This window comes from Erinaceus europaeus, chromosome 11, assembly GCF_950295315.1.
Source record: "Erinaceus europaeus chromosome 11, mEriEur2.1, whole genome shotgun sequence".
Taxonomy (NCBI): Eukaryota; Metazoa; Chordata; class Mammalia; order Eulipotyphla; family Erinaceidae; genus Erinaceus; species Erinaceus europaeus.
In genome coordinates, this window is record NC_080172.1 from 4,038,191 (window position 1) to 4,062,425 (window position 24,235).

A 24,235-nucleotide genomic window follows, 5' to 3' on the forward strand; every position below is an offset into this window, starting at 1 on the left:
GGATGGCAGAGGAGGACTTAGTGGGGGTTGAGTTGTTATGTGGAAAACTGGGAAATGTTACGCATGTACAAACTATTGTATTTACTGTCGACTGTAAACCTTTAGTCCCTAAATAAAGAAATAAAAAAAAGAGGCATGAAGCAAGGTGATGGTGTCTCTGGATCTCTTATCTCGAGGGGGTTGGAGGGGGGAAGCCTCAAAGAGAAGTAACAGAATCAGAGACAGAAAAACACAACAAAGGAAAAAAAACAGCACAACCTGGCATGTAGACAGACAGGTGAAAATAGATAAAGAGACAGACAGACAGACATATTGGGGCTGGGCAGTGGTGTGTTGGTATGCATGAGACCCCTTCTGTTTCATTTGGTTTAAATCCCCCCTGCTTAACACTATTCTATTTACATAACCACTTCATTCTATTTATATAACCGCTGTTAACAAGCACCTCCCTCCAGGGCATTGGTTCAATCCCCACTGTTTCATGATATGTTTTTGCTCCACCCCCCCTCTTTGTCACACCCTGATCCTCTCCTTGTCACACTCTGATTGTCACCAGTCACTTTTCTCTCCACCCTCTCTATGTCACACCCTGTTTCCACCCTACTTGGCAAGTATATATAAAGACAGCATTGTGAGTTTTAGAGTACTTTACCTTTAGTTTAGCTCAGCTCGGCTTAGATTGTGCTGCGTCCTGCATGAATAAAGAGATACTGCCTACAGCTCAACTATGAGTCCCTGGTCGTCTGTTACCTGCCCGTGAAGCCAACCCGGCGAAAACAACCTAACCCGTCAAAAACAACAGTGGTGCATCTGGCAGAACACACATGTTACACAGCAGACCTCCATGCTTGAGGCTTGGAGGTCTTGGGTTCCATCCCCAGCACCACCAGAAACCAGAACTGAGCAGTGCCCTGGTTGAAAAAGAACACTGAACTAGAAGATCAACAACACTGCTTTTATGTATCTCTTCTTAGGAACAAAGTCGCAAAGTGCCATAGAGCAGACAAAACGGGATCCAATCTTTTCTTTTAATTTTTTATTTATAGGGGGCCAGGCGGTGGCGCAGCAGGTTAAGCGCACATGGCGCTAAGCACAGGGACCAACGTAAGGATCCTGGTTCAAACCCCTGGCTCCCCACCTGCAGGGGGGTTGCTTCACAGGCGGTTGCTTCACCTGCATCACCACGCAGGTCTGCAGGTGTCTGTCTCTCCCCGTCTTTCTCTCCTCTCTCGATTTCTCTCCCTACCCAACAATGACAGCAATAACAACAACAACAATGATAAACAATGGTAACAAAAAGGAAAAAATAGCCTCAAGGAGCAGTGGATTCATGTACAGGCATCAACCCCCAGTAATAACCCTGGAGGCAAAAAAAAAAAAAATTATTCATAAAATGGAAACACTGACAAGACCATAGGATAAGAGAGGTACAATTCCACACAATTCCCACCACCAGAACTCCATATCCCCTCCCTTACCTACCCTTCCCCTGATAGCTTCCCTGTTCTTTATCCCTCTAGAGCATGGACCCGCCCAAGGATCTCGGTTAAAGCCCCCGGCTCCCCATTTGCAGGGGGGTCGCTTCACAAGCAGTGAAGCAGGTCTGTAGGCCTATCTTTCTCTCTTCCTCTCTATCTTCTCCTCTTTTCACAATTTCTATCTGGCTTATCCAATAAAATCAAAAAATTGGTTGCCAGGAGCAGTGGATTTGTAGTGCTGGCAGAGTCCCAGTGATAACCCTGAATGCAAAATAATAATAATAATAATAATAATAATAATAATAAATACAATAATAATTATTATTAATACAATAGAAACTATTTGAAATGAGGAAACTATATGTTTACTACATCTTGGGTTGAACTTGAAGAAATCATGTCAAGATCATCAAGAAGCAAAAAGAAAATACCAGATAACCTCACTCATAGGCAGATCGTAAGAAGCCAGGACAGTGACAGCTCAGGGCGAAAGATGCACTAGTCTAGCGCAGCAGAGAAGAAGACTCTGACCCGGGCACGGAGGGAGGGAAAGAGGGTGTGGGGCCCCACACGCAGGGGTGGAGAAACAGGGAGGGGAGTGTCGAGTGGTGTGGGGAGACCCATCGGGGCTTTGCAAGTATCTTGTAGATTAGTATTTCCCCCAATAAAGTTTTTTTTTTTTTTTAAAGACAAATACACACAACTGTAAACTGAAAAGTGGAGCTAGGTGGTGGCGTACCTGGTTAAGCTCACACTTTACAATTCAAGCTCTGGACCCCAGCCGCAGGGGGAAAGCTTTGCAAGTGGTGAGGCAGGTCTGCAGATGTTTCTCTGTCTCTCTCCCTCTCTACCTCCCCCTTCTCTCCCAATTTCTCTGTTTCTATCCAATAATAATGATAATAATAATAACCTACACATCAGTGCAAGGGCTGATAAACTGTTCTTTGTTCAGCAAACGTGTGTGTGTGTGTGTGTGTGTGTGTGTGTGTGTGTGTGTGTAATTATACAGCAATTAAAATCAGTGCCTATGGGCTGACTGCCTTCACTGCTAAGTAGCATTCGCACACAGGTATATAAAGAAAATGGACAAAATAAAAATACGCATGTGAGTTTGTTTGCTTTCTCTTTGCATGGAAATATTTATTCTTCAAGGATTTTGATGTGTTCTGCGAAGATTTATAGCACTTCAAAACCAAAGTGAAAAATTAGGTAAAATATGCCACCATGAACGACAATGTCAGTAAAGCACAATTTTATTTTGACGTGAGAAGACATTACTTACAGTGCTTTTGTCCTTCAGAAGCTTTTCGATTACTTCGATCAACATCTCCTTCTGCTCTGGGTCAAGACTAAAGAAGGAAAGGGTTCAACATTATTTTTCTCTTAATTTTAAATTTAAATGAAATTAAGCATTATGAGGATACTGAGAAACGTTAAAGATGGAAAAGGAGAGGGAGTATTATGCCAAAACAGAAACAGAAGGGGAGAGACAAAACAGATAAAGGGGTCAGGCTTTCATGCCAGAGGCCCAGAGGTTCAATCCCAGCCCATGTCAGAACTGAAGGCTGTTCCGTTCTCCCCCCACCCACCTCTCTTTCTTCCTTCCTTTCTTTCTTTCTCTCTCTCTCTGTAACTTATCTCTCCCAAGAAAATAAGTCCTAGAAGGGAGTTGGGCGGTAGGGCAGCAGCGGGTTAAGCGCAGGTGGCGCCAAACACAAGGACCCACGTGAGGATCCCGGTTCGAGCCCCCGGCTCCCCACCTGCAGGGGAGTCGCTTCACAGGCGGTGAAGCAGGTCTGCAGGTGTCTGTCTCTCCCCCTCTCTGTCTTCCCCTCCTCTCTCCATGTCTCTCTGTCCTGTCCAACAACAGCAACATCAGTAACAACAACAATATAACTACAACAATAAAACAACAAGGGGCAAGAAAAGGGAATAAATAAATAAATAAGTATTTTTTTAAAAAGAAAGAAAGTCCTATAAAAATAAACTGAAGGGAAAAAACAAAATAGCAATCATTTTCTACTATGGCTACATCATAGTCAGAAACCAAATATACAGAATTTACAAGTCTGGGGCACAGGAACACAAAGCCTGGAACCAAGGAAAGAAAGGAAATAGTCACATAGAGAGAGAACCGAGAAGTTTCCTTAACAGCAACTCTGAGAACTGAAATATTGGTCTGAAAAATGTCTTCCTAGCAGGGACTTGTAGTAGCTTGCTTACTGGGAAGTTAAGCAGTGGATAGTTAACAGAATGCTAACTAGAGCAATCCAGCGGGAAGCAATCCCAAACATAATAATAAACATAAAGGTGGGGACAAAGGAACCCTCCTGCACTGCTGGTGGGAATGTCAATGGGTCCAACCCTTCTGGAGAGCAGTCTGGAGGACTCTCAGAAGGCTAGAAATGAACCTGCCCTATGATCCTGCAATTCCTCTACTGGGGAGAGATCCTAAGGAACCCAACACACCCATCCAAAAAGATCTGTGTGCACCTATGTTCATAGCAGCACAACTTGTAATAATCCCAAACCTGGAAGCAACCCAGGTGTCCAACAACAGATGAGTGGCTGAATTGCAGTCTATATACAGAATGGAATACTACTCAGCCATTAAAAATGATGAATTCACCTTCTTTACCTCATCTTGGACGGAGCTTGAAGATACCATGTTAAGTGAGTTAAGTCAGAAACAGAAGGATGAATATGGAATGATCTCACTCTCAAGAAGAAGTTAAAAAACAAGAACAGAAGAGAAAACGCTAAGCAGAACTTGGATTGGAGTTGGTGTACTGCACCAAATGGCAGAGGAGGACCTAGTGGGGGTTGAACTGCTATGTGGAAAACTGGGAAATGTTACACGTGTACAAACTAGTGTTTTACTGTCGATTGTAAACCTTTAGTCCCTCAATAAAGAAATAAAAAATAAATAAATAAACATAAAGACGCATATAACAGACACATATGAGGACAAACTGGGTAATAAAAAGGTGTGGACAGAGGCAGATGGGCTAGACAGTTTCCTTTTTTAAATATTTATTTTTGGATGGATAGAGACAGAGAGAAATGGAGAGGGGAAGGAGAAAGAAAAAAATTACCCAGAGACTAAAGGAGGAACAGGAGATGATGAGATTTAAAAGGAAAAATCTTTTTTTTACATGGGTCACTAAGGGACAGTGCTGGACTACCAGACTTTAAGTTCAAGTTACGGGGATGAGTTAGAACGGGAGAGAGAAAAGAGGAAGCCAGCGATTGACTTTCAAACCTTCGTAGTGATCTTGGATTAGAGTCTACAAGTTTTCAACAAAGAAAGAAGCACAACTTTCACAGGTAAGGAGAAAAAAAAACTTTACTTTCAACAAACATTTTTTTTTAATTTAATTTATTTATTATTAAATAGAGATGGAAAGGGAGCCGGGTGGTGGTGCACCTGGTTGAGCGCACGTATTACTGTGCGCAAGGTCATGGGTTTGAGCCCTGGTCCCCACCTGCAGGGGGAAAGCTTTGAGAGTGGTGAAGCAGGGCTACAGGTGTCTCTCTGTCTCTCCCCCTCCTATCACCCTCTTAATTTCTGGCTGTCTCTATCCAATAAACAAAGATAATAATAAAAAAAAATTAAACTGGAATTAGTGTATTGCACCAAAGTAAAAGACTCTGGTGGGGGTGGGGGGAGGAGAATGAAGAAAAAAAAAAGACTAAATAGAAACCTTTGTATCTCAAAAAATAAAAATAATATACATTAAGGTAAAATACATAGCATATATTTAAAAATGGGGAAAAAATTAAAAAGAAGTGGAGATAAATTGAGAGGGAGGACAAGATTAGAGGGAGAGAGAGAGAGAGAGAGACAGAGAGACACCTGCAGCTCTGCTTCACCACCTGTGAAGCTCTCCCCCTGCGGCTAGGGACCAGGGGCTTGACCAGCTTCAATACAGTAGCATGCCGTATCTGGCTGATAGATGTGAAAATACTGAATATGCCTTCATTTCTGTGGACAGCATGTTGCCTAGGAATAGCACTACCTGTAGTGGTTAGGAATTATTGTATCACCGCTAACTCACCACTGCCTGGCCCCTTCAACTAACATTATAAATGAGTTAGCCGTTGTGTAGTTATCAACACTGAACATTTTTATTCTTTCAAATTCTAGCCCAGCCCCCTTCTCTAAGCAGTCTTTCCCAAATAATCCTAGTTTCTTTGCTTATGTGATACTGACACGGGGCATGATCTCTGCTAACCTACCAAAGGCCCTTATACGTAACACTAGTGTCTTATTTAATGACAGACCATCTCCAGCATCTGCAAGTGTGAAGTCAAAAAGGAGCTCACTAGCACAGCATCTGCCTTGCCGTGTGCAGAGCCAGGTTCTAGGCCCAAAAACACCACTCGAGATCACGACAGCACTGGGCAAAGCTTCAGTGTGTTGGGCTCGTGCCCCTACTGTGTCCGTCTGTGTGTCTCTACACACACACACACACACACACACACACACACGCGCACGCACACACGCACATACCTAAGATCAGTCAGAACGGGGAGACGGCACATGCCAGGGGTCCAAGGGCATGCAGGTACAACAAAACTTATCTGCCTATGTCTGACTTTTAAACCTCAAATATGTCACACACTGCATGGAAGTCTAGTAGCCACTGTTTTCATTTAACTTACGTATTTAACACAACACCAGAGACACAAAGTGATCTGGTCAAAGTCTGTGAACTAGTGGTGACACAGTAATTCCTAACTACTACAGATAATTCCATTACTTAAGCAGCATGCTTCCCATAACAATCTAGGCATATATGATATTCTCACATATATCAGATAGATACAGCATGCTACTGTATTGAAGCTTTGTTTAAAAGATTTATCATGAGATGGGGGAGAGAGAGAGAGAGAGCGAGCACGAGACAGAGAGAGCATCACTCTCACACATGCAGTGCCAAGGATCAAACTCAGGACTTCCTGCTTGAGAGCCCAATACCCTACCCACTGGCCCACCACCCAGGCTACTTAAAAATATTTGCAAATGATTTACTAAAACATTCCTCTGAAAGAATCTGATTAGAAAGAAACCAGAAGAAACAAAGGAGACAAAAGGAAAGCAAAGTGGGTTATGAGGACAGCAGACTTAAGATTCTACCCTACACAGGAAGCTGACATTTTTACTGCCTGTGGGTTATTGCTGGGGCGCATGCTTGCTTGAGGAATCCACTGCTCCTGCTGCCATTCTTTTTACTTTTCTTTTATTTGATAGAACAGAAAGAAATTGAGAGGGGAGGGCGAGAGAGAGAGAGAGAGAGAGAGACCTGCAGTCCTGCTTCACTACACATGAAGACTGCTTCCTGCGGCGGGGGGGGGGGGGGGGGGAGGGGGGTGCTGGGGACTTGAACCCAGGCCGGGTCCTTGAACATGGTAATGTGCGTGCATTCAAATGGGTGCACCACCAGCCAGTCCCTGAAGCAGGAAACTGTCTTTTCTTTTACTGTTTTCCCCCACTAGGGTTACTGCTGGGGCCCAGTACCTGCATGACCCATCCAGCAGTCCTGGTGGCCAGCTTTTTCTTTTATTTTTTCTTTTTACTTGATAGGTCAGAGAGAAATGGAGAGAGGGAGAGGGAGAGGGAGAGAAAGATACCTGCAGCCCTGCTTCACTCTTCAGGAAGCTTTCCCTCTGTGGTTGTGGGTGGGGGACGGGCTGGGTGCACACGTGGTAATGGGTGTGCTCAACTGATTTTTTAAAAATATTTATTTATTTTGTTTTGTTGCCCTTGTTGTTTTATCATTGTTGGATAGGACAGAGAGAAATGGAGAGGGGGAAAGAAAGACAGACACCTTCAGACCTGCTTCACCGCCTATAAAGTGACTCCCCTGCAGGTGGGGAGCCGGGGGCTTGAAGCGGGATCCTTCTGCTGGTTCTTGTGTTTTGTGCCACGTGCGCTTAACCCGCTGTGCTACCACCCGACTCCCCTATCTTGATTTTCTAACAATATATGTGAATAAACATATATAGGAAAGACAGCCTATATAAGTAAGAATTCAAAATTCTGATGATTTTGTCACTCATAAAATCCACAAATTATCACAGGTCCTAATAGTCTTATAAAGAATTATCACAGGTCCTAATAGTCTTATAAAGAACTATCTGCACAGCATGTCTAGAACCAGAACAAAATTGAAGGTGTCAGGGACCGGGTGGTCGTACACCTGGTGAAGTGCCCGTATTATCATGCACAAGGACACCGGTTCAAGACCCTGGTCCCCACCTGCAGGGGGAAAGCTCCAGGAGTGGTGAAGCAGGGCTGCAAGTGTCCCTTTCTCTCTGTCTCTCTGTCTCTCTCTACTCCCCAACCCCAATTTCTCTCTGTTCTATCAGATAAAATAAATATAGTTAAAAGAAAAAAGATGTCTAAAGCCTGCCTGCGGGCTTTAGTACAGGACAGACTAGTTCTAAGAGAGCACACGCCAATTCTCCAGAGACTGTAACATCCCATGTGACAGCAGAGATGGTGGGAAGGATGCAGAAAGTACCTACCTGTACAACTTCTGAATCGCGTGGGCTGCATTCTTCCTCACGTACGGAGACAGGTCAGCGGAAGCTTCCTTGATAGCCAGCATCATAATAGGGACGATAATTGGCACTCTGATACTTGACAGAACTCTCAAAGCACTTGCACGGATTAGTTGGTTCGGGTCCTAAGAAGCACAAGTGGGAAAGTATCCATGAGAAGTTCTAGGCTACAGAAAGGACTCGAATGCCCTCTGTATGATGCAGATTCCGGGTGCGTATAGGATGTGAGGTATCACCGGCCAGAAGAGACGACTTAATTGAACAGAAGCAGCCAGCATATGGAAATAAGTGAGAATAAGGGGGGGGGTAAATAAATATTTACTTTGCCGAATAATGTCTTAACGAGAAAAGTAATGGGGATAATTCCAGTTGACCATTACTCAACAGGCTGAGTTTTAAGAGCTTCATCATAATAAGATGTTGCCAGTCATACATTTTGCCTTAAAAAAAATGTATGTCTTCTCACTGACACTCTCAACCACCAGCTAGAGGGATGATGAAGAGTTCTTTGGTGCATAATAATGACTATGTCAAACATAAGGGCACACAGGGAAACCGAAACACTCCGGAGCTACGTCTAGTTGGTTACAGAAAGGGTTTCTAAGGTTGCTGAATGAGCACTGTGAAAGGCCTTTCAGCTCTTTCAAAACAGGAGAGCGCCAGTTGATAGACTATTGCGATTACTGCACCAAATGACACGTCCTCCACTGACAAGAAACTTTACAGCTGGGGGTCCAGGGGGTGACGCACTCAGTTAAGGGCACACATTACCGGACACAAGGGTCCAGGTTCGAGCCCCACCCCCCCAGCCTGCAGGGGGGAAACTTCACAGTGAAGCAGGTCTGCAGGTGTCTACATACCTCTTGCCCTCCTTGCCTCCCGCTCCCCTCTCAATTTCTCCCTGTTCTATCAAATAAAAGAAATAGAAAGAAAACAAAGGTAATGAATGTTGTGGGAAGCAGAGGCTTTGTAGTGCCAGCACCAAGCCCAGGCAATAATTGTTGTGGGGAAAGAAAAAAAAAAAAAGAAAGAAAGAAAAAAGGAAGGAAAGAAAGAAAGAAGGAAGAAAGAAAGAAAGAAAGAAAGAAAAAAAGAAAGAAAGAAAGAAAAGAAACACAGAAGGAAAAGACACCATACAGGTATTTGCCTGCTTGCTTGATTACTTGCCTTCAGAGCGCGCTGGAAAGTGCTTATAGACAGGAGAGCCAGATCCTGCTGGTCCTCTGCGTATCGGACCAGATAAACATATACCAACTTCTTAATCTGCAAAAGAATTCAACATTGAGTGCTAGCTGGAGAAAATTAAAAACTCATTTTCTACCAAAAGCCATTCTCAACTTTCTTCATGTCCATCACGCAGCCGGCTCATAGCTTACACTGTAAAATACATACATTATGCCCCCCATAGGACCTTGCCCTCAACTTGGATCAACAATGGTAGAGAATGTTCCATCCTCCGAAGGGAGGCTGGACAACATACTCTATGCTCCACCTGAGGAAGATGGGTCCTGATACTGGGGCAGCTTGGAACGTTCCTACTCATGACCACAGAATGTGAGCTCAGATCTACAGGGATGCAGAGGTCACATAGGCTCCTAAGCTGAATATGGGCCCCAGGTCACATCAAATCGATGGGGTTTACAGTCAACGATATTTATACACCTTTCCCATATTAGGGAGCTACTCTCTTCCCTGATACAGCTTTCTGGTCCTTTTTCCAGCCATGACATCATCTGCCCAGACAATAACTTGGATCCACCTGCATGTCAGATTTCAGGCTCATAGAAAATAAATAAATAAATAATATAGTTACAGGTCCTTTTAAATATAACTAAAATATGCCTACTAGTTATCTACAAAATGGAGGACCCCCCGACACACACTTCATCTGCACTATTCCAGCCTTTAGGTCCATGATTGTTCAACAATTTGATTTGTTTTGTTTTGTATGTTAACTGTCTTTTCAACTACCAGGTTCCAGATGCTAGCATGATGCCAACCAGCCTTCCCTGGACAGACAACCCCACCAATGTGTCCTGGAGCTCCACTTTCCCAGAGCCTCACCCCACTAGGGAAAGAGAGAGACAGGCTGGGAGTATGGATCCACCTGTCAACACCCATGTTCAGTGGGGAAGCAATGACAGAAGCCAGACCTCCTCCACCTTCTGCATCCCACAATGACCCTGGGTCCATACTCCCAGAGGGATAGAGAATAGGAAAGCTGTCAGGGGAGGGGATGAGCTATGGAGTTCTGGTGGTGGGAATTGTGTGGAGTTGTACCCCTCTTATCATATGGTTTTGTTAATGTCTCCTTTAAATAAAAAATAAATAAATACATTATGGCATAGTGAAGGGTAATAGAAAAATCTTATGAAATACCAATGTTGCTAGCTAATCCACTTCATAAAGGTATCCTCCTCAAAGGGAATAAAAAATCCCTTGGCAAAGCTGACACCAGGATGTCAAAAAGTCTAAGGGGCCAGGTGGTGGTGCACCTGGCTGAGTGCACATATTACAGTGTGCAAGGACCCAGGTTCAAGCCCCTAGTACCCACCTGGAGGGGGAAAGCTTTGCAAGTGGTGAAGCAGGGCTGCAGGTGTCTCTCTGTCTCTCTCCCTCTCTATCACCTCCTTCCTCTAGATTTATGGCTGTCTCTATCCAACAAATAAATAAATAATAATACTAACAAAAGTTTAAAACTTCTGACTCAATATTATCAATACATCCGATCAACCCCAAATGTCCTTTCTAGGCCACCAGGACACATTCCAACTGATCACATGCACTTTCTGCTTCAACCTCTGCTGTGGTTATTTTCTTAAAAAAAAAAAAAAATTCTAGTTCTCAAAATCTTTCACAAGAATAAAAAGGAAACGGTAAAATGTCCACTAATAGGTGAATAGCAAATCATAGAGATGAAAGCCGTATTATGCAGCCCCTTACAGAATTAAAGCTATACTTGGTATAAAAAGTATGTCCTTCTCAATGCAGAGTGGAGGGCCCCACTCTCTGCAGGGAGGCTGGTCAGCCCGCTCTGCCCCTCGTGGAAGATGGGTCCTGACATGAGAGCAGCCTAGAATGTTCCAGCTGTGACCATGGACTGTGAGCTCAGACTGACAGGGGCTCAGAGGTCACACAGGCTCCTGTGCTGAATAAGAATACACGTGGGCCCTGGGTGACATAATGGGGTTAACTGTCAATGGCATTTATATACTTTCCTCATGTTGGGGAGCTCCTCTCTGCCCTAATCCAGCTTTCTAGTCCTAGTCTCCACTCTGACACCATCTTCCCAGACAATACTTTTAGTCCACCTGCATGTTAGCTGTCAGGCTCAGGCAAAAACTACTAAAGTCATGGGCCCTTGGAACATACCTAATATAGACTTCCTAGCTTCTTCCCACACAAAGATTTCTAGTTTCATCTGCTCTATTCCTACCTTTGGGTTCCTGTTTATGAAATGATTTGTCCTGCTTTAAATCTTAACACCTCTCAGCACCAAGTTGCAGGTGCGTAACCATCCTGACTCCCCTGGGCAGACGACTTGACCTGTGTGCCCTCAAGTCTCATCTCTCCAGAGTCCTACACCACTAGGGAGAGAAAGAGGTCTGCAGGTATCTGTCTTTCTCTCAGCTCTATCCCCAACCCCTTCCTCAATTTATCTCTGTCCTAATAAGAATTAGAAAAGGAAAAAATGAAGGTAAGGGAGGGAGGGAGGGAGGGAGGGAGGGAGGGAGGGAGGGAGGGAGGGAGGGAAGAGGGAAGAAAGAGGGGGGGGAAGGAAGAAAGAAGGAAAATTAGTTGATTGGATCTGGCAAGTAACTAAGTGGTGAGTTCCGTCTCCGGGTTCCATCTCAGGTATGGAATCAAAAATGTAGAAGATTGGAAGTCAGGCGGTAGCGCAGCAGGTTAAGCGCAGGTGGCGGTGGCGCAGAGCACAAGGACCGGCATAAGGATCCCGGTTCGAGCCCCCGGCTCCCCACCTGCAGGGGAGTCGCTTCACAGGCGGTGAAGCAGGTCTGCAGGTGTCTGTCTTTCTCTCCCCCTCTCTCTCTGTCTTCCCCTCCTCTCCACTTCTCTCTGTCCTATCCAACAACAACGATGACATCAATAACAACGACAATAATAGCTACAACAATAAAACAACAAGGGCAACAAAAGGGGAATAAATAAATTAAATATTTTTTTAAAGTAGAAGATTAAACAATTTGTTCTGCTTTATATTTTAATGCTTTTCAGCCAACAGTTTTGCAGGTGCTACCATGATGCCAACATGACTTCCCTGGGCAGACGACCTCGCCAGTGTGTCCGTGTCCTGGAGCCTCCCCTCCCCAGAGCCCTGCCCCACTAGGGACAGACAGACACAGGCTGGGGGTGTGGATCCACCTGCCAACACCCATGTCCAGTAGAGAAGCAATGACAGAAGCCAGAACTCCCACCTTCTGCTCCCCATAATGATCCTAGGTCCATACTCTCAGAGATAAGAATAGGGACGCTTCCAAAGGAGGGGGATGGGACACAGAACTCTGGTAGAGGAAATTATATCAAATTATGCCCCTTTTATCCCACATCTTATCAATCATTATTAAATCACTAATAAAATAAAATGTAGAACATCTTGTACTTACACTACGTTACCTGTTTAATGCTCACATTAAGACACAGAGTTTTATATAACTTTCCCAAAGTCACAAAGGTTAACAAGTAGAAGAATAAGGAAGAAAAAATATTAAAAAGCAGATTTCTAACTATCACATACTGCGGCCTGTGATAGCAGCCTTCTTGTGCATGTCTAATAAGTTAACCCTGACAGAAGAGTAGATTACTCCTCCCCCAGAATTTCAGGAGGTCCCATCTAAATCTGTAAGCTGAAATCCTCAGGGTTAGTTTTAAGGCAGAAAAAAATTTATTTTATTCCATAATATACCTGTGTAATGAAAGGGTGCTTTAAATCACTCAACCCTTCGCAAGTCTTATGTTCTAAGATAACGCACAGGTCCGACCTACAGTCTGTGGTGTGTACTTTGCAGGGAAGTAACTGACCCAGCTTCCCAACAGCATTTCCTCGAATCCAAGAAGCGGATCATCACTGAGGTGCTGCCATTACGAATGCAAGGAAGTTTCTTCTGCAGTTTGTCAAAACACTACATTCCATGGACTCGCCACCTCTGTTACCTTTTCCTTTTTTTAACATTTACTTTTTTTTAATCATCTTCATTTATTTATTGGATAGACAGCCAGAAATTGAGAGGGAAGAGGGAGATAAGAGATAACGAGAGAGGGGGTGGGCGGTGGTGCACCTGGTTAAGCTCACATAGTACTAAGAGCAAGGACCCACTCAAGGATCCAGGTTCAAGACCCTGTTGCCCACCTGTAGGAAGAAGCTTCACAAGTGGCAAAACAGATCTGCAAATCTGCAAGTCTCCATCTCATTCTCCCTCTCTCTCTTTCTCTCTCTCCCTTCCTCCTTCCCTCCCCTTTATCTTCCCCCTGCTCTCTCAAATTTTCTCTGTCTTATCCAATAAAGTGGACAAAATAGCCACTAGGAGCAGTGGATTTGTAGTGCAGGCATCAAGCCCCAGTGATAATCCTGGAGGTGAGAGAGAGAGACAGAGAGAGAGGCAGAGAAATGCCTACAACAATGCCTCACCGCTTATGAAGCTTTTCCCCTGAAGGTGAGGGCCTGGGCTTGAACTCGAGTCCCTGCACACTGTAGCATGTGTGTTCAACCGGGTTCACCACCAACAGGCCCCTCCATACCATTCTCTTTCTTTCTTAAGACAGTGGTCAGGGAGTCGGGCTGTAGCGCAGCGGGTTAAGTGCAGGTGGCGCGAAGCACAAAGACCAGCATAAGGATCCCGGTTCGAACCCCGGCTCCCCACCTGCAGGGGAGTCGCTTCACAGGCAGTGAAGCAGGTCTGCAGGTGTCTATCTTTCTCTCCTCCTCTCTGTCTTCCCCTCATCTCTCCATTTCTCTCTGTCCTATCCAACAATGACAACAACAATAATAACTACAACAATAAAACAACAAGGGCAACAAAAGGGAATAAATAAATTAAATAAATACAAAAAAAATTAAATAAAAGTTGCTTTAAAAAAAATTAAAAAGACAGTGGTCTTTGTGTAGGAAGAAGCTAGGAAGTCTATCTTAGATATGTTCCAAGAAGCCCATGATAGACTTGCTAGCTTCTTCCTACACAAAGACCCCTAATTTCATCTGTTCTGTTCCTACTTTTTGGGTTCCTGTTTATTAAATTATTTGTCCTGCTTTATATCTTACTACCTTTCAGTCACCAAGTTGTAGACACAATCATGATTCATTCCTGACTTCCTTGGACAGACAGCCTCACCAATGTGTCTCAGAGCCTCCCCTCCCCAGAGCCCTGCCCCACTAGGAAAATACAGAAATAGGCTGGGGGTGTGGATCCACCTGCCAATGTCCGTGTCCAGCAGAGAAACAATTACAGAAGTCAGACCTTCCACCTTTTGCACCCCATAAAGAATTTTGTTCCAGGGAGTCAGGTGGTAGCGCAGTGGGTTAAGCGCAGGTGGCGCAAAGCACAAGGACCGGCATAAGGATCCCGGTTCGAGCCCCCGGCTCCTACCTGCAGGGGAGTCACTTCACAGGCAGTGAAGCAGGTCTGCAGGTGTCTGTCTTTCTTTTTTTATTATTTCTTTATTGGGGGATTAATGTTTTACATTTGACAATAAGTACAATAGTTTGTACATGCATAACATTTCTCAGTTTTCAACACAATAATACAACCCCCACTAGGTCCTCTGTCATCCTTTTGGACCTGTATTCTCTGCCCCCACCCAGCCACCCACCCCAGAGTCTTTTACTTTGGTGCGATACGCCAATTCCAGTTCAGGTTCTACTTGTGTTTTCTCTTCTGATCTTGTTTTAGGTGTCTGTCTTTCTCTCCCCATCTCTATCTGCCCCTCCTCTCTCCATTTCTCTCTGTCCTATCCAACAACGACATCAGTAAAAACAATAATGACTACAACAATAAAACAACAAGGGCAACAAAAGGGAATAGATAAAGAAAGAACATTAAAAAAAAAAAAAAAAAAAGATTTTGGGTCCCTGCTCCCAGAGGGATGAAGAGGAAAGCTTCCAGTAGAGGGGTTGGGACACGGAACTCTGGTGGTGGGAACTGTGTGGAGTTGTACCCCTGCCCTCCTCCAGGTGACATTATCTCCTGGCCCTGGAATGATACATTTTTCAGTGTTGCAATCCAAATTTAAGAAGCGTTTTTCTAGGGGAGAGGTGGCAGTGCACCTGGTTAAGCGTACACATTACAGTGCGCACAGACCTAGGTTCAAGCCCCCAGTCCCCACTTGCAGGGGGAGAGCTTCACAAGCAGTGAAGCAGATCTGCAGGTGTCTCTCTCTCACCCTCCTTCCCTCTCTCTTCCCTAAATTTCTCTATTAAATAAAATAAACTTTAAAATAAATGAGTAAACATTTCTCTATATATTTGAAGTATAAATGACTTTTTTCCTCAACTAGACCTACCTTATGCTGAGTAACAGCTCAAGAAAGAAATGAATACTCGCTGGGCGACTGGCTTACAGCAGTTTCAATGTATCAAGTTAACATACAACAGGGATTTAAGTATAAGATCAAGTTTACTGCGCCATCAACACGAGGCTATTTAGTGTAGAAACCATTCCTTAATCATCTGTGTGTTCCCAGGACCACCACATAGTCTGGTGTGTAGTAAGAACTCAGTAATTATCAAATGATAATAATGAAAATAATAATAACAACAACAAACTAAAACACACACACACACCTGTAGGGGGGCCGCTTCACAGGCGGCGAAGCAGGTCTGCAGGTGTCTGTCTTTCTCTCCCCCTCTCTGTCTTCCCCTCCTCTCTCCATTTCTCTCTGTCCTGTCCAACAATGACGACATCAATAACAACAACAATAACTACAACAATAAAAAACAACAAGGGCAACAAAAGGGAAATAAATAAGTAAATATAAACACACGCAAGGCATGCTGGGGCCGGATGGTGGCACCCCTAGTTGAGTGCACATGTTAAGACATTCCCTGTTGGTAGCTGTATCTGTGATCTAAGTTACTACCGATTGCAGGAATTCACTGCGTGGACAACCAGATGGCTACCAACATACCCGGAGAAAACAGTCACTATTAGCCAGATGGCATCCAGAGCCACTGTGTTCTCATACCAGGAGTGTTTGGCTCCAATGCTACAGCTCTCTGTAAAGGGTCGTAGGAAGGAAAGGTCCGTCTCCCCACCCCTTTGTCCCTGTGTGACTTGATTCTCAGCAGCACTTGTGTTTACCAGCTGAGTCTAAACCAGCTTTTGCAAGTCAACTGTGGACTCCAGAACAGATCCAGGAGTCTGGATTGCCGGCACTGAGGCATTCAGAACCACAGCTGAGGCAGCGGCACTGGGTAATTACTATTACGATTGGAGGATATTGTGTGTGTGTGTGTGTGTGTGTGTGTGTGTGTTATAGCAAAAAGAATAACAATATTAAATCACAGAAGGTTGCAAAACACTAAATTTGTTCTAGCTCTGTTATAAGAATCAATCAATCCTGACCACAAGAGGCCTATGCACTGACTGGCTGCAGGTGTGCAGAGAAAACCAACTTCCCCTGAAACCATTCTGTGAGCAGAAACGGGAGTGCGTACAGCTCCGTGCCTACATCACTCTCTCATCAGTTACCTCCATTCAACGTTACAACACTCCTTGCTGTAAAGCTAATCTCAGCAGAGCCCCAGTGGGCTGGAAGAACACAGGCAGATCTGTTTAATTAGTTTATCAATTCTGCTACATCAAACTTCATGAGTTATTGACTCAGCCTTTGATGATTTTTGGACTATAACCACTGAGTGCTTACTAGGTCACTTTTGGTATCATTTGACATCAGATGGCAAATGACATACAACTGTGTCCAAGGCTGTGTGTACTTGTAAAATTGAAAATTTTGCACTTGATGGCAATAACACATCCATCAGTTCTTTGAACAGAAATTGTAAGATGCTGATATCGGTTCTCCTGGATATTACAGGATTAAATGTATTTCAAATAATAGCAAGATATTTCAGGAAGGAATAAAATCCAAAAGAAATAGCCCAGTATTCATGTTTACAATGGCATGTGTGTTTCAGAACGTTAGGCAACATAAGAAAATCTGATCATAAGAAGGAAAAATGAACACACCAAAAAGTGCCGCCGTTTCTGAAAACTCCTTAAACGGTGTAAAAACAGCCTTGAATAAACAATCAACATCGCAGAATGTTCTCTTTATAAAAATGCTGAGCTCACTTCTCGAAAGTCAGCAAAGAAACTAGTTAATGTATGACTGATTTCTAATAACTAAGTCATGTCTCTGTGTGTCAAGATCATCCAGATCCTATACTGGTGCCAGACACTTCCCAAAGGACAGGACTTAATAGAGGGTCAGAGATACTCAAGTAGAAAGAAAATAAATCAGGCGCGAAAGATGGTTCTAAAAGGGGAAAAGTCTGAAGTGCGTTATGAGTCAAGTAACAGTATTAACAAAGTACTGACAAATGTAAGTGGAACTTAGAAAGGAAGTAGAGGCAGAAACAGGAAATGGGCAAAACACACACACGCGCGCACACACACACACACACACACACACACACACACACACACACACACACACACCTAGATACAGATAGTCACTGATGTAAAGTCAATCCATATCTGTGACCAGGGCAAATGATAGGAGATTTTCTTATGTTGCCTAACTATCGTTCTGAAACACATGCCATTGTAAACATGAATACTGGACTATTTCTTTTGGATTTTATTCCTTCCTGAAATATCGTGCTATTATTTGAAATATGTTTGATCCTGTAATATCCAGGAGAACTGATACCAGCATCTTACAATTTCTGTTCAAAGAATTGATGGATGTGCTATTGCCGCCAAGTGCAAAATTTCAATTTTACACAGAGCTCTGGTATTGGGAACGTTATGGAATTCTACCCCTATTATCTTATAATTTTGCAAATCAACGTTAATCACTAGTAAAAAGTTTTAAAAGAAGAAACTATCCAAGTGAAGCACAGGGAGAAAAGATAGGAGGAGGAGGAGAAGAAGGAGGAGGAGTGAACACAGTGTCATCCTACGAAGTATTTGCTTAGAAGAGACAGCCGGTAATATAGACACCACCACCCCCCATGTCCTTCAAAGAGTCACTACGGATGTGCACTGAAGATAAACAGAAAGAGCACTGGGAATCATGACACTTGGGTTCAAGTCCTGCCCTGGTCTAGTACGAACTTAACCTGCTTCTCTGGATAGATGCTATTTTTAAAATTAAATCCCAAGAATTTCAACTGGATTGGCTTTTAAGAATAGTCAATAAGTTACTGTCATTCACTCAAATAAATTAATCTCACTTTTACTTTTCATTCTACACACACACACAAAAAAAAAAAAACCGGCAAGAATTATGTCTACTTTTATAGTATGTTTTTTTCTCTTTTTAACTTATTTTTATTTATTTTTTCATAGTACAGAGGGAAATTGAGAATGAAGGTGGAAGCAGAGAAAGATACCTGCAGTTCAGCTTCACTACTTGTGAAGCTTTCCCCCTGCCAATAGGGACCAGGGGCTCAAACCTGGGTCTTGAGATGATAACAAGAGCTCTCAACTACAGCATGTTTTTTTTTAAGTTTATAAATATCTGAGGGGGAAAGCAGTGGAACACCTGGTTGAGCACACGTTATAACAAGAGCTCTCAACTACAGCATGTTTTTTTTTAAGTTTATAAATATCTGAGGGGGAAAGCAGTGGAACACCTGGTTGAGCACACGTTACCATGCACAGGACCCGGGTTCAAGACCCCAACCCCCACCTGGAAAGGGAAAGTTTCATGAATGGTGAAGCATGCTACATACAGGTATCTCTCTTTCTCCCTCTCCATTTACCCCTTCCCTCTTGGTTTCTCGATGTCTCTGTTGAATAAATACACACATATCATCATCATTTAAAATATTACAAACATTTTAATAATAAAAAAAAAAATCCGAGGATACTCAAATATCTTGTGCTGCTTTTCACAGTAACTGAAAAGTCCTATAGGATTGTTCTACAAATGGAAGCAGAGAAATGATCAGATCGTTACCTCAATATTTTTACTGGCCACGTTCTTCACAACAGCAGGAAACAGCTCAGATGCATTTTTCCCTTTTGCGATCATCTGAAGAAGAAAAGTAGACTATTACGGCTGATTCTGGTTTTGAAATTTTTTTATTTGATTAGTGACTTGAAAACAAAAATTCTACATGCATCAGTCACTTAAATGATGGGATCGGGGTTGAGCAGTGATGTACATAGTCAAGTGCAGACTTTACCATGTGCCAGGGCCCAGGTTCAAGCCCAGAGTCCGCGCCTGCAGGGGAAGCTACACATGCAGTTCCTCCACCTCCCACACCATCAGAAAAAAAAAACGAATCATCAAATAAACAATAATATTAACAACACTCAATTCTTTGCAATCTCAGTTACTTATCCCAACTTCTTTTTTTAAAAAAAGATTTATTTAAATATTCACTTTTGTTGCCCTTGTTGTTTTATTGTTGTAGTTATTGTTGTTATTGATGTTATCGTTGTTGGATAGGACAGAGAGAAATGGAGAGAGGAGGGGAAGACAGAGAGGGGGGAGAGAAAGACACCTGCAGACCTGCTTCACGGCCTGTGAAGCGACTCCCCTGCAGGTGGGGAGCCGGGGGCTCGAACCGGGATGCTTAGGCCGGTCCCTGCGCTTTGCGCCACGTGCACTTAACCCGCTGCGCTACCGCCGACTCCCTTATTCCAACTTTTTACTGAGTGTATGTGCATACAACTGTGTCAAGTGTAAATGTCTTAGGAGATTACATATTTAAATAGCCTCTCCTGTAGAATGTAAACCACTCTATATCAGACTTGTTAGCTCCAGTTCTAAGGATGCAAGCGAATTGTTTTCTCTGCAAGTCCTGATCTTACCCTAAGAATGTTAACACAGTCGGGGGGGGGGGGGGGGGGGGGGGTCAGATAAAGTTTCTTTTGCCTGTGGAGCCTTTAGGCCTGTTATCTGTGATTATCCAGATGCTAGTCAAACATCCCTGGAGGCTGGAGAAAGGCATGGCAAAAAGACAGCAAAGAATTTCGGGGCTGGAGAGAGCACATAATGGTTCTGCAAAAGACTCTCATGCCTGAGGTTACAGGTTCAATCCCCAGGACTACCATAAGCAAGAGCTGAGCAGTGCTCTGGTCGGTTTCTCTTTCTCTCTACATGTCTCTTAAAAAAAAAAAAAAGAACCATTAGGGAGGTAGCACAGTGGGTTAAGCGCATGTGGCACAAAGCACAAGGACAGGTGTAAGGATCCCAGTTCAAGCCCCCGGCTCCCCACCTGCAGGGGAGTCGCTTCACAGGCGGTGAAGCAGGTCTGCAGGTGTCTGTCTTTCTCTCCCCCTCTCTGTCTTCCCCTCCTCTCTCCATTTCTCTCTGTCCTATCCAACTACAATAATAAAACAACAAAGGCAACAAATGGGAATAAATAAATATTTAGAAAATATAAAAATGAAAAGCTTATAAAAAAAAAAAAAAGAACCATAAAAAAAAAAGGCAAGGAATTTCTGACATGACTGGTCCTAACACACAGCTATTAATGATCAGAGAGAGAAGTTGCATATTCTTAAGTAAAAGGCAGGATGACCGCTAGATCAGTCTCTCATCTACAGTTCACTACATCTAAAGCCAAATATATTTCATGGTAAACCAGCATTCATGCTAGAATTTCCTTTTTTTTTTTTTAAATATTTATTTATTTATTTTCCCTTTTGTTACCCTTGTTGTTTAACATTGTTGTGGTTATTGATATCGTTGTTGTTGGATAGGACAGAGAGAAATGGAGAGAGGAGGGGGAGAGGAAAGACAGATACCTGCAGACCTGCTTCAGCGCCTGTGAGGTGACTCCCCTGCAGGTGGGGAGCCGGGGACTCGAACCAGGATCCTTAAGCCGGTCCTTGCACTTTGCGCCACGTGCACTTAACCCGCTGTGCTACAGCCCGACTCCCCGGGCTAGAATTTCCTATTTCCACTAAGGTTCCCAGATGTCAGAAAGCATAGAATTAACTGGACTTCTGCTCACACCTCCACCTTAACTGGGAGATTTCTCAGTATATCCCCGCTACCACTCTCACTGCTATTATCCTTAACCCAAATCGCTAACATATCTGTTATTGGTGGCAATTACCAGAAGTTCTCTCCCCTACCCATTCCACTCAACACTGACAGATTGAGACATTGAAAATAATACTCTGCTAATAACGGCCCTCCTCAAATATTTCAAAACTCCACGACTACCCAGAGTTCAGACCGTTCCACCTATTACATCTATATTATGCCCTTTCAATGTGCACAAACATTCTTTTCAAGCTCACCAAGCATTGCTGCCCTACACCAATGCTATCATTATCAAGAAGAGGCTTCACCACACTGTCAGATATCCTCTGCATCTGTGTGCACGTCCCCACACCAAATCTTTAGGCTCTGCTCTAAGTGTTACCCTTCCATCTCGGGTAACACCAAATGCTAATCATCCCCCCTTGGGAGAACGCCTGCTAACCTCTATGCCAATAGGAAGTCCAATCATGACTGGTTGCTTCTACGAATTTTTAACCTCTATTTTTACTCTGAAATTTCCTTATGTGCTTTTCTTTTCTTCCTTTCTCTTTCTCTCTTTCTCTTTTTCTTTCTTTCTTTTTTTTTACTGCCCCTAGGATCATTAGTGATTATTGGGGCTTTGTGCATATATAATGAATCCATGGCTCCAGGCAACCATTTCTATGTTTTATTTTTTTTTTTTCTTCCTCTTTCTTTTTGACAGAGATAGAGAGAAACTGAAAGAGAAGGGGGAGGTAGGTAGGTAGGTAGGCAGACAGATAAGAAGGGGTCAGGTGGTGGCGCACCTGGTCCAGCCCCGCCCTGTCCCTACCTACAGAGGGGAAGCTTTGTGAGTGGTGGAGCGGGGCTGCAGGTGTCTCTCTGTCTCTCTTCCTCTCTATCACCCTCTTCCTCCTGGATTTCTGACTATCCCTATCCAATAAATAAATAAAGATAATAAAATTATTTTTAAAAGATATAGACAGATCAATAATAGAGACACCTGTTGCACAGCTTTACTGTCTGTGAAGCCTCCTCTCCTGCAGGTGGGGACTGAGACCTGAAGCACACGGTACGGTCTGAGCTCTGCTGAGTGCACCACGACCCAGCCCCAGTGGGCTACCTTCTTTTATTCTTTTATTTATTTTACCAGAGCTCTGTTCAGCCCTGGTTTATGGTGGTGCAGGGGATTGAACCTGGGACTTTGGAGGCTACCTCAGGCCATGAGTCTCTTTGCATATCTATTATGCTACCCCATCCATCGTTTTAACCAATATTTATCTCAATTTTATGTTTAATTTTATGATTATTTTATATTTATTTATTGTCCTTTTTATTGCCCTTGGTTGTTTGTTTTTTACTGTTGTTGTAGTTATCTGTCAGGAAATTGTGAGGGCTCACAAAGCACCCTGCATTGCTGATACGATGGCCTATCTACATAATCACTGTTTTGCCTGAAAGATCCCCACCCATTCCATTCCTTTGATCTCTCTTCTTTCTACCCTCAAGACCCTCCCTGCCTGCAGGGTACTATTATTCCTACCAGTTAAAACCCTCACAACAGTTGCTAAGGAGTTTTCTACCTTCCCAGCCTCTTTTGTCTTTCTTGCCACTTCCGGGTCTGCCTTTTAAAAGCCTTGGCTCTCTGATCAATAAATATATTTCACTGCCTTGCACCATGTGCTTGGTTCCTGAGTCATCTCCCCTGCGCGCAGCCCAGGCTGGCTCCGGTCACCTTCTCTCCAACCCTGAGAGTACACGCCCTGGAAGAGGCACCCCCACGCTAGCCCAGCAGTTATTATTGTTGTTGTTATTGATGTCGTCGTTGTTATATAGGACAGAGAGAAATGGAGAGAGACGGGGAAGACAGAAAGGAGGAGAGAAAGACAGACACCTGCAGACCTGCTTCACTACCTGTGAAGCAACTCCCCTGCAGGTGGGGAGCCGGGGGCTCGAATCGGGATCCTTATGCAGATCCCTTAGCTTTGTGCCACCTGCGCTTAACCCACTGCACTACCGCCTGACTCTCTATGTTTAACTTTATTCTCATTTCCTTCTCATCTCCAGAATATAGCTTTATGTCATTAACAGTGCAGACTTAGTTATCACTAAATAAAGATTAGACTGTAGGACAGTATCTTGGAAACAAATCAATTAAGCACTATATCTAAGGAGCTACCTTAAAAAAAAATACGATATTAGTCTTACAAATGTATAGCAAAAAACCTTTATAAGTACTGTGATATCTTGAGCACTATGATCCAGTTAACAATTTCTCAGAAGACCTTTCTACCTGGCAGCTTTAAAGCACTCTAATACGAGCATGTCTTTTCATAACTTATTTCCTTGCCGACAACATGATTTAAGTGTTTTGTGAAACCTACTGAGCATTTCAGAAGGTTCACAGAACACTACACCTAAACATTTTCATATTATTTTTAGACCTCTCGATTTCTTCTTTTATAAAATAAGAATAGAGATTAAAGGGACTCCAGGGGCCCCTTTTTTAAAGTTATTCAGCAATTACCAAAAGTCAGAAATCTCGTCATATTACATCCTATTCTAACTTTATTCTATTTAGCGTAAAAAGCTACTCAAACAGACACAAAGGAAAAAAAGGAGGGGAAAAAAACAGTATAGTTTAAGTTCATACAACAAATATTGTGTATGACTGTGAACTCATACATACAAATAATTAGGTTTTCCCAATTATTAGAATCCCTATAACTAATTAAGACTACAAGAACAAGTAGTTAATCTTAGACCTGCAACATCTAACACTAAATTAAAAAAAATATGTCAAGTATTTCAAAATATTAAAATATCCCCTCCCTTCATAAGCTCCAGAAAATCAACTCATCAGTATCTTGTCCAAAAAACGTATCACAAGTCATGTTGATGTCATGGCAGCATCTGCAACTTGGTGGCTGAAAAGCATTAAGATACGAAGCAGAACAAACTGTGTAATCATCAGGAACCTAAAGGGAAAAATATAGCAGATGACATTTGGGGTCTTCATGTTGGAAAAA

At 43.2% G+C, this 24,235-nt stretch overlaps 1 protein-coding gene across 1 annotated transcript in view; it reads right to left on the reverse strand.

Moving 5' to 3' along the window:
* The window catches only part of AP3B1 (adaptor related protein complex 3 subunit beta 1), a 228,023-nt gene that overhangs the window by 172,288 nt on the left and 31,500 nt on the right, over positions 1-24,235 (reverse strand). The window contains exons 3-6 of the mRNA XM_060201077.1: positions 19,185-19,259; positions 9,213-9,308; positions 8,010-8,170; positions 2,761-2,827 (exon numbers count right to left, since the gene is read on the reverse strand). Coding sequence (XP_060057060.1) covers positions 2,761-2,827; positions 8,010-8,170; positions 9,213-9,308; positions 19,185-19,259 — 399 coding nt within the window. The remainder of the gene's footprint in view (positions 1-2,760; positions 2,828-8,009; positions 8,171-9,212; positions 9,309-19,184; positions 19,260-24,235) is intronic.